We start from the raw sequence: 14,418 nt of genomic DNA on the forward strand, positions 1-14,418 counted from the left end.
TTCCCTATTCACCCACTTCCCTTTTTAGGTTAGGTGCATTAATGTTGTCTATGCAGAAGCTTTTACATTTCATGTAATCAGAATTCTCTCTTTTATCTTCTTTAATTGCCTCCATCCCTTATTTTGTTAAAAATCAATCTCCTATCCAAATCGGTGAGAGGTCATTTTTTTTATGATGTGATCATTAGGGTCGCGTTTCCATTTAGAATGTATTGGGGAGTGTGGTGGAAGGTATTGGTCTAAGCCTCATTGCAGCCTCTCCCACTTTCCCAGCACTTCATATCACATAGGGAGATCTTGTGTAAGTAATTGACATTTTCTGCTTCATAAAACACCAGATAGCTCCATTGTTTCTGATTCTCCTTTGTCTGCTCCTTTGTATTGATCTGCCTCTATTGTTTAACCAATATCATGTTGGCTACTGCTTCATAATATAGTTTGAGGTCTGGAAATGCTACTCCCTCTTTATCCCTACCCCTTTTCATCATTTCCTTTGACATTCTAGAGCATTTATTTTTTCTACATAAATTTTATTGTTTTATCAAGTTCTGTGAACTAACCCTCCAATAATTTTATTGGTATAAAATTAAGTGTTTAAACTAACTTTGGTCATATTATCATTTTACATTTGTATTATATTGGCATGGTCAGGCCAGAAATAATGAGTGTTCCTCCAGCTGTTTAAGTTGTAATCTTTGTAATTGAATCTATACCAGTCTTTTGTGTACTGTTGTAGATCATTTCTTTTGAGTTTCCACCCTCTGAAAGTAGATTGGCTTTGTTACAAGAGATGGGGAAGGACAAGGAATCTGTTCTGAAAAGAATGTGATACAGAAACAAAAAGTACTGATAAAAACAAGATCAGATTTAACAGAAAGTAGGTGGAGTTTGGGAAAAGAACTAAGACAGTGCATGCCAAGTCTGGCACACAGTGGAGATGGTTAGACTGGGCAGTGACCTCTTCTCGGAGCCTGTGGAATAGTGGGCACCCATTCAGTCTGGAGCTTCTCTTTCTCATGGGGTTTCTAACCTTCTCTGAAGGCAGCTCCCACGGGGGGAGTTCCACCACCTTGTGACAACAGTGCATCATGGCAATGGGGACATTCGTGGTCTTGCCAGGGGACTGCTCTGGAAGCAGCATTCGCTCAGATGGGTAAATGCTGGTGATTTTTTTTAATCAGTCCATCATTTTGTGGTGACACAACATCCATTTACTAATTTTTTCAGAAAGCTAAACCACTTAACTGATAGAAGTTCCTTAATTACCTCAAAGCATCAAAGTCTAATGAAATGACAGTCTCTTTTCTAACATTGGAAGCTTTTTCTACCAGTGGAGAAAAGTGTTTTCTTCCCTTGAATTAATGGCAGCTGGGGGTGTGGTAGAAAAAGTGTCACAATGGGAGTCAGAAGGACAAAGGAGAGATTGAAGTAGTGATTGACTGCACAGAGTGGTCTCCTGAACAGAGAGAGCCCTGATTTCAGATTGGAGTCACCACTCTGCCCCTGAGGAGGTCCCTTCACCTTCTGGGCTTCAGTTTCCCCTCATACACAAAATGAGAAGCTTGGACTGGCTGACCACCTCCTAAAGGCTTTTTTGAATGTATGATTCTTTCAAAAGTGCAAAGTCAGTCAGCTTCACTTAGGAATTGAGAAATCAGGAATGCATAAATATATGTAGGGGGATTTTTCCCAACTCATGAATAAATAAGAAGGCACATACCAAATTCATATTCGGTTTCTCATCTCGATGTAGAGGAAGGGATAGTCAATTTACCTGAGTTCAAATCCAACTCAGACTTATTAACTGGGCAAGTCACTTAACCTCTGTCTGCCTCCGTTTCCTCTTATGTCAGATGGGGATAGGGGCTACCTCCCAGGGTTGATGTGGGGAGCTAATGAGAAAACATTTAGGAAGCACTCTTCAGACTTTAAAGAGACATACAAATGCTAGCTGTTGGTGTAGTGGTTGTTTAGTTAAAGGAGCATGTGTTACTGAAGAAAAAGACCCAGAGTACATAATCCTTCTGTTTTGTTTAAATGAAACACAATTGCAGTGCCTTCCAATTGTGGTGGTGGAACTTTTCTGTGTGCCCAGCATGCACTTGTTGAATTGGGTCATAAGTACAACCAAATCATCAATCAGGAAAAAAAAAAAAAAAGCCCACCATTGTTAAATGTATGCTGTGTTTCAGTGTACAGAATTTCAGAGACAAAGGTACAGCACAGGTAGAGTGGTCTGACCCCCACCCACCCCCCATTCGATGAAACCATGAAACTGGTACCTTTAACGGATTCATCTCTGAGGTGCGAAGAGTGTGGCCTAAATCTAGCTCATTTTAGGCAGTCAGTAAGCATTCATTAAGCTTCTGCTGTGTGCTAGGCACTGTGCTAAACACATGGGATACAAAGACAAATAGCAGCCCCAACCCTCAAGGAGCTTCCAGTCCAAAGGGATCCTTTCATTCATTCAGCAAACACTGATTGTGGCCTGTGTGCCCAAGTATTGTACTGGGTATTGGGGGCAGGGCACAAATGATACATGGTCCCTAACGTCAAGGAGGTCATAACCTGTAACGTAACATCTGCTTCTGGGCCATCAGTGAAGACCTTCATTTAGAATCCTTTCCCTTGATGGAACAGCATGAAAATCCTTTCTCCTTGGTCCCCTTGGGTCCCAGGTTTCTAAATCTGTGTCCTAATTATGTCTCGTCCTGTTCTCTTTTCTCTCTGGGGCTAGCCAAAGAAGAAGAATATGTCTGCCTACCAGGTGTTCTGTAAGGAGTACCGGGTCACCATCGTGGCAGAGCACCCAGGAATAGGTAAGGACACTTGGACCTTGGGCCTCTCAGCGAGTCTCCTCACGCCTTGTAGGGATGCCAAAGGTTAGACTGTTGCGAAGAATGCCAACTCAGTTTCCTTCTTCAGTTCTGATGTTATGTAAGTAGGTCAGATTAGCATCTGAAATGTTAAATTCCTCTTTTATAAATAGAAGACAGTCCACCATAGAAGTGCCCAAAGGATATCGAGGTTTATGTGGAAGTGTGTCGAGGTGTTGGCCTTTGCTCGCCAAGAGGCTACGGCAGACTTTCCATACGTAGGAGAACCTGGTCTGGACCTGTTCATTCCAAGAGTGGTATCACACCATCCTCACTTTTGCCTGTATCCCCATAGTCTGGCTGTATGGGCCAAGATGTAAGCCTCTGCCATAGATAGTCCCTTTTTCTATCCCTTCTAAGCAATTGAGACAGTGGTAAAAGCCCTCCAGGAGAAGTCAGGAGCCCTGGGGTCTAGCCTTGGCTCCCCTACTGGCCTTCCCTGTGACCTTGGGGGAGCCCACCACTGCCCTCTGACTCTCAGCTCCTTCATCTGAAAACTGCCTGGCTCCTATACCTCACAGGAGGTTGTGAGGGTCAGGTCCGCAGGATGGGTGAAACACCACACAAACTAAGATGTGCTTAGTGCCCCGATTGGCTCGGAAGCAGGAGGATGGACAGAACCTTTTTTGGTTCTCTTCTCTCGGGTGCTTGGCCTGGAGAGAGAGGCCTAAGAGATTCCTTCTTTGTGTAAAAGCATAAGTTGATAGGTCCTGTTATTCCAGGTTTGTTTGATGTGGTGAAGAGAGAGAGAGAGAGCCAGGCTGACAGCCCTTGCATTTCATCCAGAGACATCCAACTATGAATTCAAGTCTGACCTTCCTAAATGCTGATACAAACACTCTTGTTGCTTATTTTTATTTCTTTTTTGATTGAGTTGTTTACCCATATTGGATACTTACCTTTTTTCTTTTTTGCTAGATTTTGGGGAACTGAGCAAGAAATTGGCTGAAGTATGGAAACAGCTGCCAGAAAAAGACAAACTGGTAAGTGTCTGAGTGACCATTTAGCAGCTTGCTGCAGTTGGAATACTCCTGAAAACACTAGCTTCATCAGGGGGCCTTTGAGCCCTTTCTGGCCTCAGCTCCCAGATGCTGAGTTATGGTGCTGGGCTGTCGAGCCTGGGTGAGCCCCTGGAGGGATGGCTCTGTACCTCCCAGAGCTGAGTCATTCATGGCCCCCTAGAGCTGGAGGTCTTTGAATCCAACCCCCTCATTTTACAGGGAGAGAAAGATGTCTGCGGGGGTGCCATGAGTTGGCCAGGGCCTAACCTCAAACTTAGATGTGAATCAAGGGCTTTCCACCTCCAGGTCTAGTGCCCTATGCTATTCACTGCCATGCTGCCTCTCAAAAGAATTTTGAATAACTCGGTGTGGCTCTTCCCTCCACTAAGAAAGCTCACAGCTTTCCACACCTTGGCAGACTTGTGACCAGAACCTTGTGGCAGTGAGCCTCTTCTTAGAGCCGTCAGGTGTGGGGCCTTTAGCTGTATTGGATCTTGGTCCCAGAGATAGCAGTCTTCTCTCCAGTGGGGGAGGTCACAGACTCTCTTCACCTTCTCATCCTGTCTGATTCTGACCTATATCCTTCCATCAGTCCCCTATCAAGGATGGGCCCAAGGTGGTGGACGCCTTCCTCTGCCCCTGGACAGAGCTCTGCCCGTCAGCACTCCCACAACCCTCCTATTCTGGGCATCCACACCGATGACCACATCTTTGGCTGCTCCTTAGACACCCTGGTCCACTTTGGATTCTTTGGAGAGCACAGTGGTCGTGATTTATAGCCCCATACTCTCACCATACCAAGAGGGAAGTCGAACAGGCAGCCCTTTGTGGGCAGAAGCAGCCCGAGGCTCTCCTCTGCAGTCTGTCCTCCCCTCCAGTAGGGTTCACCCCAAACTCTGTGACCCGGGGAGCTGAGTCAGCGGAGCTTCAGGACAAGCAGCCCTGCAAGAGCCTTCTTTGTCGGTCATACCCCTCCACTGAACAGAAACAGAAGCAGGAGGGACCCAGCCTGAGACTCGACAGTGCCACTTAAAGCTTCAGAGCACTTTCTCTACAACAGCCCCATGTGTGAAGCAGCCTGTAGATTGTTATAGCTATAGTAAAGACAGAGAAACTGAAGCTCTGAGAAGGGGAATGTCCCGTCGTGTGGACACGAAGGGCAGCCCCCGTGCATCGTCCTGAGTACTTTGGGGCAGCTCTGCTCTTGGCCTCAGTTTGCCTTTGTGCTGCCTCTGTGCCTTGCTTCTCATTCAGCCCCTGGAACCATGCAGAGCATGTCTGATCCTCCTTCCAGGGCAGCCCCTGACCCCCCCAAGCCTCCTTTCTCCATCCCCAGTTGCCCCTTCTATGCCATGCTCTCCAGCCCCTACCTCATCCCAGATGCCTGACCAGGGATCCTGCAGGACCCCCAGCCTCCGGAAAGCAGAGTCTCCGGGGCTGTGGACATGGGCTGGTCCTGCTGCCTCCAATGCCCCCATTGCTTTTTCACATGCACTGTCGTGCAGCCCTGTGTTGGCTCCCCACAATCCAAGCAGGGCCGTAAGCCAATGGATCATTCCTCCTTTACAGCCGAGCACATCAGAGCTTGTCGAGCCTGCCTTGGCTTGGGGGCAGTGCATGTGGCCAGTTAGATCTGACCTCAGCGGTCCCCATTTCCTTATCCCCTCCCATTTTATTTCATCTCTATTTTGGTTGAGCATCCCATCCATCCCTTGGTCAAAATCACTGATAAAAATGCACAAGCCCGGGGCCAGGGAGAGAGCCCCACATTGCTTCATCAGACACCCCTTTCCTGGTCTTCAGCAGCCTCGTCACTCGTTAGATCTAGTTATGAAATCAGCTCCTAATCCAACCAGCTGCACTCTTACCCAGGCCATGTCTCATTCACAAGAATACGTGGAGCAATTGTGTTCAGTGTCCAACTGCACTCCAGGAACGGTGTGTCTGTGGCACTGGCCAAGCAGCCTGTCATCAGAGGCAGTCCAGTTAGTGTGTGGGACCTGTTCAGGATGAAAGTTTGCCAGCTGGTAGTGACGTCTTGCTTCCCTCTTTCTTTACCTGTGATTTTATTTATTTTCAGTGGACCTGCTTTAACGTGGGGAGGGATGGCCAGAGTTCAGGCCCCAGGGCTATCACAGGAGATGTGGCTGCTGAAAATGGGTGGCTCTCTCTCCAGCATAGTCATGGGTGGGTGGTGGGGATCCTGCACAGTGAAGGGGCTCGGACTCTGCTGTTGAGAAGGGCCCTACGAGAGCACATGGGAAATGGGCGGAGTCAGGCTCCTTCCAGGCTTCCCAGGGCTTAAGGAAGAACCTGTAGCAGACCTTGGTTACATCCTTACAGTCTTTCCCCTGGAGTAAGGTGGTCTAGAGGAACTGAGGTCAAGTCCAGCAGCCTCTTGTTTCAAGGCACCATCCTTTTCCCTTTAAAAAAAAAAAAAAAAGCAGGGGCAGCTAGGTGGGGCGGCAAATAGAGCACCAGCCCTGGAGTCAAGAGGACCCGAGTTCAAATTTGGCCTCAGACACTTAACACAAAACTAGCTGTGTGACCTTGGGCAAGTCACTTAACCCCAAATGCCCTGCCTTCCCCCTCCAAAAAAAAAAAGTATTCATCTCCCTCCTTCCTGTTCTCCACACTCTTAACAAACATCTCTGACAGCAGCCAGACAATCCTTCCATAGCCTCCAGTGTGGTTGATCCAGGCCCAAGGCTGAGATCTCACACTCCTCAACATCAGACACAAGACTATTTTAAATGGTCTTGCCTTTGGGCCCAAAAGACTGGGCTTCTGGGGAGAGAGAGTCCAGAGGTCAGAGAGCATCGTCTGAGGCCTGCGAAGAGGCAGTGTGACCGCAGACGAGATCTGCATCCAGCTGGCTGAGAAGTGCTTGCCTGATCCTCACATGGTACTCGGCTGCCGTGCTTGGGGTACAGATGAGGGAACGACCTCATCGAGGAAAGGCAGGGTCCTTCTCTCCAGATTCAAGAACCGTCTGCTGATCAGAGAGCAAGGACTAACTCATTTCTCTATCAGATAGTCATTCAGCAGCCCTTTACTTCTGGTCACTGGGAGGCCCAGAGGTGATCCATTGCCCCTGCCTTGATGGAACTCCCCAGTAGTAATAATTCACATTTCTAGGATGCTTTCAGATTCATAGGGCATTTTCCCCACAGCAACCAACACTGTGAGGTAGATAATAAATTATTATCATTTCTACTTTACAGATCAGGAAAAGTGAAGTGGGAAGTGCCCGCCTTTCCCAGGGCCACCACACTGATTAGGGTCAGAGGGAGGCTGGCCCCAGGTCCCGGTACTCCCAGCCCCCACCCCCTTTCCACAAACAGACCAGCAGCATCTGCTACAGCCACAGCACAGGAAGAAGACAAGAGAGGGATCAGAGAGACAGAATGCTGTGTGAGCACTCCAGAAAGCAAAAGTAGGCTCAGACCTTGAAGGACAATGAAGATCTTGGGGGGGGGGGAAGGGGAGCCATTCCAGCCATGGGAAGCAGTGAAAGCCAGAAACACACTAATTCTGCATTTGGAGATTAAATCTGCCTGACCCTGGAGCTGTTCCCTGCTGCAGAAGCTGCCGTCTCCACAGCTCCCTGGGGAGGAGGACCCTGGCCCTGCCATGCCATCGCTCCTCTTCATTGTGAAATCTATAAAAGATAAACTTGCTATATAGCCCCCAGATGAGCTAAAAGTCAGGCTTTCCTTTTGACACTCCGTCTCACAAGATCCCCACCACCCAGGGCCTCCCTCCTGTAGTCAGCCCTACGTGATCCTCGTCCCTGGGCCTCCAGCTTGAGCCTCCTGGCTGAGTCTAGTGGGCCGACTTTCATTTGCCTCTTCTGTCTTGTTCTCTCTGCCCGACCACCCCTCTCTCCTGTGACTGCCCCACCCTTGCTGTCTGCACAGGTCTGGAAGCAGAAGGCCCAGTACCTCCAACACAAGCAGAATAAGGCTGAGGCCACCACGGTGAAGAGGAAGGCAGCTGCTGGCTCTGAGGGGGCCATGAGAGTCAAAGGTGGGAGTGAGGGCCGCCTCCACTGAAGCTTCATGGTTGGGGGTGGAGGTGGAGTGCAGAAAAGCCTCCACATGTGGGGGGCAGCAAGGAGGCCAGAAGGGCCTTGGCATGGGGATTTTCAGAGGTATAACAGAGAAGCCTGTCCCTGGCTGTGGTGCCCAGTTGGGTAGCCAGGTCTCACCTCCCTGTTCTCCTCCTTTGGCCTTAGCTTCTCCTGCTGGAGTGATGTCACCTCATAAAAAGTCCCCTTCCAGTACGGCCGTGCTGTCTTCCTCCCCAGCCAAAGTCCCTGAAACAGATCCCATCGACGTAGCTGCACACCTCCAACTCTTAGGAGAATCACTGAGCCTCATTGGTCACCGCCTGCAAGAAACAGAGGTGAGTGTGGTGGCTGGACCGCCCCTGCCCTCCAGCCTGGCCTCTGCTTCACTGCTTGAGAAAGATGACCTTGACCTCCCAATGGCCACGTCCACGTCCTCGGCGTCCATAACCTATTACGATTATCCATAACAACTCTCCCTCCAGATTAATCTTGAAGCGCGGCTTTGATTAGACCATCTCGCTGCCCACGGTCTTTGAGCGGCTCCCCTTTACCTTTCTCTCGATGGCCTCTCCCTTCCTCAGGGAGTGTGTCCTTCCCACCATTGCTGGCCTCGTCCATAGCAATGCCTTCTCCATGAAGCCGCCCTCCCCCAGGGCATGCTGGCATTTTGTCTGTGCCTCTCAGGGTCCTCAGACTCTGTCTTCAGTCATAATCATGGGAATGTTTGTCTTAGCCTCCTCTCAGACTGTAAGTTCAGTGAAGGCAGGGACTGCCCTTCCTCCCTTCGTATCCCCAGTGCCTGGCACGGGGAGGGTGCTTGTCGAGTCTGAGGGGCCGTCCCGGTGATTTTAAGCCAAAGCAGGGGCAGCGTGGTCTGGGGGAACGATGACCACACTGGGCGTCGGAGGCAGGGCTCCTGATATGAACCCTGGAGGTTCGTGAGTCCATGGAGATGCTGTGGGGCTGCTACCACTCTGTAAGCTTCTCAGGCCCCGGACACTTGGATGTGCTTTTCTGGTGCTTGCCCTAAAATCCTCAATTTCCTGCAGAGTTTTCTTCTGCCTTTGTCAAAGCAAATGCCAGTTTTGGAGTGATTACTCACAGCCTAGGAGTTCAAACCACTCAGTTACCAAAGGCCTGTATTCTCATCTGACCTTGGAGAGTCTGAATTTTCCTAATTCCTAATCTCCTAATTGCTGTGCTTCCCAAAAGGCTTGGATTAGGAGAGTCGATCATTGGAGGGATTGGTGGTACAACTAATGATTCTGCCTGCTTCATGTGATCCTAATAATAGGCAGCAGACGAGGGCCTCCACTTGCTGTACAAAAGTCAGCCTGGCTCTGGGCATGCTCGAGAAGGCCTGCACTTTGACATGAGGTTACCCACAAAGTCCCCTTGGGGCTTCTTACCTTCATCATCCCCATAACTTCTCACCAGCTCACCCTCTTTGGCCATCTCAGTATTTGAACCTTCTGATAGGTTTCTGTAGACGACAATCTCTTCATGGGACCATTACTTTTCAGCCCAGGAATCCCCCTGAGCTCCAGAAGGCATAGCCCCTTCTGGGAGGCAGTCAGAGTCATTGTGCACTTTATTCAGCAGGAGAACATAGTCCTTGACCTGGGGCTTGAGAAAGCCAGAAGGAGTGGAGGGCTGGATGATTTTACCCTCAGTCCCAAGGTTTCCTGGACTTTGAGTGGGCCACGTGATGCCAATGATCCTCTCACATTCTGGTGGGGTTGCCCCAGTCTTTGTTCTTCCCTCAAGGCTAGCCAGTCCTCTCCCCCAGGAAAGAAATGGGAAGTAAAGAGTGAAAATATGAAGCTGGTAGGGCAGCCCTCCCTGGCTGGGCTTCTGTCTGTGTGATCTCAGAGCTCCCTTGGTACCTTCCAGTCCAGTGGCTAGCGAGGCACTAAATCTGTTCCTTTGCTCCTAGAGGTTCACCACCAGTGATTTGAGAATGTTACATTCCACTCCCAAATGCAGGCCTAGGCATGTACCCACAGCCAGCCTAGGGCCCAGACTGACTTCTGGCCTGCAGAGGGTGCACTGGCTCCCTCTCCCTCAGCAAACAGCAGGCAAAGCATGGTTTGGGCAGAGACAGAGCCTGTGGGGCCCAGCATGCACCCTGAGGCCAAGAAAGGATCCGTCTCCTAAGAAGCAGCTGACCCCAGTAGGAAGAGCCAGCACAGCAACCCCCCACCCCGGTGGGCAGGGACCTGGTTTTGTCAGGGCTTGAACCCAGGCTGGGCAGCTGTCCTAAAACAAGGTGATGAGGCAGGGATGCCTGGAGGAGAATGGGTGGGCTATTCTGGTAACACTTGGGAAGGAGGAGGGCTGGCAGAGTGCTTGACCAACATCATCTCCTTTAACCCTCACAACAACCCTGGCAGGTGTGTGCCATTATTATCCACATTTCACAGATGAGGAAACTGAGACAGAGATGAAATGACTTGCCCAGGGTCGCACAGCTAGACCTAGGGTACAGGGCAGGACTCAAACCATGACCTCCCTGACTCCAAAATCACTACACTACCTAGATCATTCTTAAAATGTTTTTCAGCAAAGCAGTAGCATTAACTCTCCAGAAATGTGGGCAGTAATCGTTGGCATTCACATAACAATGTCCTGTGGCCACAGTGTACTTTACATGGGGTCCAGTGGGCATGAAGGTGGCACATAGGGTAAACTTAGATTACCCCTTCAGATTTGGGCATAGGATCATTGCTGTTTCCTAGATAAGAAAATTAAAACAGAGGACAAGCCAGGTGGTCAAGGTCAGCTAGGTCACAAGTGACAGACGCGGGCATGCCGCTCCTCAGCTCCTATGGTCTGGGCACAGCAGCTCCGCGTCTTACTGACGTGACTGGGGCCTCGACACCCTGAGCTAACACAGGAAGTGGAAGGAGTGGGCGCCAGCTGGTGCCTGTACCTCACTGAACTGGCGCATCCCAAAGGGCTTTGCCCAGCGCCCCATATCCTCCCATCACCTTCAGCACAACAGAGAATGTAAGTATCACTCACATTTTATGCATGAGGAAATGGGTTTGGAGAGAGTCAGGAGCTGCCGAAAGTCACACAGCTCATAAAGGGCAGCGCCAGGCCTGGCATCCAGACTGGCAGGTTCCTTTTGGTGCCATCTCCACTGTGCCAACCTCAGAAGATGAGGCATTGATTCCAGGCCCTAGTGACCATAGGGCGGGACACAGGTAGGACCCACAGGGCTACAGACACACTGACTATCCACGGATCCATCACACCAGGTGTCACTTTGTGTGCTTTGTCACACAGCTTTGTGTGCTCGGAATGGACCCAAGGACAAAATCAGCCACAAGGAGTGAATGACGGCTATGACCCTTCTTTGCAGGGCATGGTGGCCGTTTCCGGAAGTCTCTCAGTTCTTCTCGATTCTATCATTTGTGCTCTCGGCCCTCTAGCCTGCCTGACCACACAGCTGCCCGAGCTGAATGGCTGCCCGAAGCAGGTCCTGGTGAGTCATGCCTGTGTGGGGTGTCTGCGCAAGGCTCCGGGTGGGCCCCTGCTGTGCACATGAGTGCATACTCTCCATCTGAGGGAAGGGGAAGTCACACTGAGAAGGAACAATGAGAGCTAGGTTCTTTAAACAGGCTTAGAAAGGAACAGACACAGTCAAGCCACCCCAGAGGTATATGGCCGTTCTGGCCCTCCCCCCCATTCCTGGCCTCGTCCAGGTCTCCCTCTCTCCCAAACAGTGATAAAGGGAAATCTAGCATCTCCACAACTCATAGTCCCTCCCCTGGGCCCCTTGCTGACCCCCCCCACCCAAGTTCTGGGTCCTTTCCTGAGCTTCTTGCTGACCCCTCTCCATCTCTGATCCCCATCTCTGATCCCTCCCTCTCCCAAGCTCTGGGCCCTCTCCCCTGTGTCCCTGGCTGACCCTTCTCCCCATCTCTAATCCCTCCCCTGAGGCCCCCCCCCCAGGCCCTAGGCCCTCCCTTGAACCTCTCACTGACCCCTCCCCACCTCTGATCCCTCCCCTTGCTGGCCCTCTAGCTCCCCTGAACAGAGAGCTTTCATAAGGCTACACTCAATGGGTACCATGTTCTTCCTTTCTAGTCAAACACTCTGGACAACATCGCCTACATCATGCCTGGGCTCTGACAGCTAAGGATTCTGGGACACACACTCACCCTGCCCCCTCGCTGGCTCATGTGGCCATGGACTCTTGTAGCACCTTTGCTGGCTTCTGGGTGTAGGTTTTAATGTTTTTAATACATGTACCATATATATATAGAATTGTAACTACCTACTTTTAACAATTTTATGGAACGTGAAGGCTCAGCCAAGGGGAGCCTTGGCTTAAATGTGGGTTTGGGTTTTTTATTTTGTTTTGCTTTTCTTTTCTCTGGTGGTGGATCAATCTGCCTTAAAATCACAGAAACTTGGGGACCTTGGGGGGGTGTTCTGGGCACTGAAGGCACCTCTTCTATGGACAGACAAAATATGGTGGTTTTGTTCCAAGCCAAGTGTTGTCCCCCAGACCTATCACTGACCGTTTGCCTTATCTATCTTGCAGTCTGAAGTGTACTAGGAAAGAAGGGGATGGGAAGAGGGGAGAGAAAACACAAATCCTTTCAACTCGAGGTGACCATATCCACTTCACCCCCATCTGGAGGGAAAGAACAGGCTTAGGCAAGCTCCTGGTCCCTTTGCTAGTCTGCATGGAGGCTGAGGACATAGGAGAGCCCCCGCCCCCTGTACTGGGTGGGCCCAGTGCCACAGCTCTTCCTTAAACCGCACTTACTTACTGGGGTGCTGTGGCCAAGGGCCAGCAGCTGCCGGGCAGGAATCCAGACTCATTGTGCCACTGAGGGTCACTGCCTCAAGCGCTCCTTGGCAGGAGAAGACATCCATGTGCTCAGCGTGGCTGGCCCTCGTGGGCCCGTCTTCTGGGCTCTCCCAGCGTGGGAGCGCTGAGAGTTCTGCCCTCTGCCCACATGGGAGCTACAGGAATGCACTTGAGTCCTAGGTAGTTTTGTATATGTGTGTGTATGTCTGTATGCGTGTGCATTTTAATCATGTATATTTAACTCTTTAAAATCTGTTAGTTTTTAATTTATCCTGTAAATTTCTGTATATATAATTTAATAACAAAAAAACCTCCACCAGCAGCAGCATGTGGAAGATTCAGATTTGTTAGATTTGCTCCCCTTCCCATCCCTTCCCCCATCCTCCCTCCAGGCTGCCCTGGAAACCCCAACACACCTGTAGCTTGAGGCATTTCTTGACAAAGAAGAATCATTCCTTTAGGATTCTAACTCCTGGAAAAATGTGTGGGCTGTGCCGAAGGTGAAGGTGAAGGGCTAAGGTGTGTGTCACTGTGTGTGTGTGTGTGAGTGTGCGCGTGGGTGTCTGTGTGACCACACCCTTTTAACTTTGTTTCCACACAACCAGAATAATCCCACTTTATTGCAGGAGAGGAAGCAGTTGTTTGGGGGCAGGGGTTGGGCCTCTGCGACCTGGCTCCTGGAGCAGTGCTTCTTGCTGGCCCCTGGATGGGTTCCAGCCCCACGGGTTCAGAGGAGGCTCCCCTCCCCCATCACTAGCCCAGCTTGGGCACAGCCCCTAGGAGCTGCAGCGGGGCCCCTTGGCCACTCAGAGCTGCTGTGTGGTGGGGCAGAGAGGGAAGGGATGGGAGGCAGCTGGGCTGGCCTCTCCACCCAAAGCTTTGTTGCACACCAGTAAAAACTTCCATTTTGACAAGGAGGGAACGCTGAGACTTGAATCCAGAACCAGATGAGGTTCCTTCTAAGTTCACCCTTTAGAGAATAAGGAAATTCTGATGTGGCCCATTCTTTGTTTTTGTTTTGTTTTCAAAACCGAACCCCATTGTATTTGTATTTAAAATTTGTACACATTTGTATAATAATCTGTACCTTGTGGCATTTGGTACTGTTAGAAGGAAATCTTTGGATTCAGACCCATTTACAGTTTTTATATCATTGCTTTGGTTTGGTTTTTTAAACAAATCCTAGCGGTTTGATCCAAATCCCACTAAAGTTGTATAAAGAAATAAAATTTTGTACTTATATATTAAAAAAAACCCACATTTTTAATATTTGGAGTACTGTCTCATCTGTTTTCCCTGTGCTATAAAGCAGTAGGTGTGAGACTCTGAGAACTTAGACCAGGCCCAGCTTCTCTTTCCCCCTGACAGTTTCATCCTCTTTCTAATATTCCATCAACCTTGGCCATTTTCCTGATCCCACATCCACCTGTGCTGTCAGCTTCCACATTGGGGGTGAACTTGTTTCCCCTCTCTTTGTGCCAAGGACAGGCAGTCCTAGCAGTCTGGGGGAAATGTCCCTGCTCAGGAAAAGCTCCTTCTTCTCTAATACTTCACAAAGCACTTTCCCACAGCAGGAATCAGGGCCCAGAGGCTCAGGGCCAGAGGCGGAGATGCCACGGTCACACAGCAAGTGTCTGGGCC

At 50.0% G+C, this 14,418-nt stretch overlaps 1 protein-coding gene across 4 annotated transcripts in view; it reads left to right on the forward strand.

The window, feature by feature from the left end:
* Positions 1-14,044, forward strand: part of HMGXB4 (HMG-box containing 4) — a 31,599-nt gene extending 17,555 nt beyond the window's left edge. For all 4 annotated transcript variants that reach the window (XM_069082028.1, XM_069082029.1, XM_069082031.1 and 1 more), the window contains 6 exons: positions 2,738-2,819; positions 3,795-3,859; positions 7,798-7,906; positions 8,115-8,284; positions 11,317-11,439; positions 12,045-14,044. In XM_069082028.1, the coding sequence (XP_068938129.1) occupies positions 2,738-2,819; positions 3,795-3,859; positions 7,798-7,906; positions 8,115-8,284; positions 11,317-11,439; positions 12,045-12,089 (594 nt within the window). In that variant the 3' untranslated portion in view covers positions 12,090-14,044. The remainder of the gene's footprint in view (positions 1-2,737; positions 2,820-3,794; positions 3,860-7,797; positions 7,907-8,114; positions 8,285-11,316; positions 11,440-12,044) is intronic.
* The last annotated feature ends 374 nt before the right edge of the window (positions 14,045-14,418 follow it).

Source organism: Petaurus breviceps, unplaced genomic scaffold (genome assembly GCF_028583685.1).
Source record: "Petaurus breviceps papuanus isolate PSGF00001 unplaced genomic scaffold, PetGlider_PUasm1.0 156, whole genome shotgun sequence".
In the NCBI taxonomy this organism is placed as follows: Eukaryota; Metazoa; Chordata; class Mammalia; order Diprotodontia; family Petauridae; genus Petaurus; species Petaurus breviceps.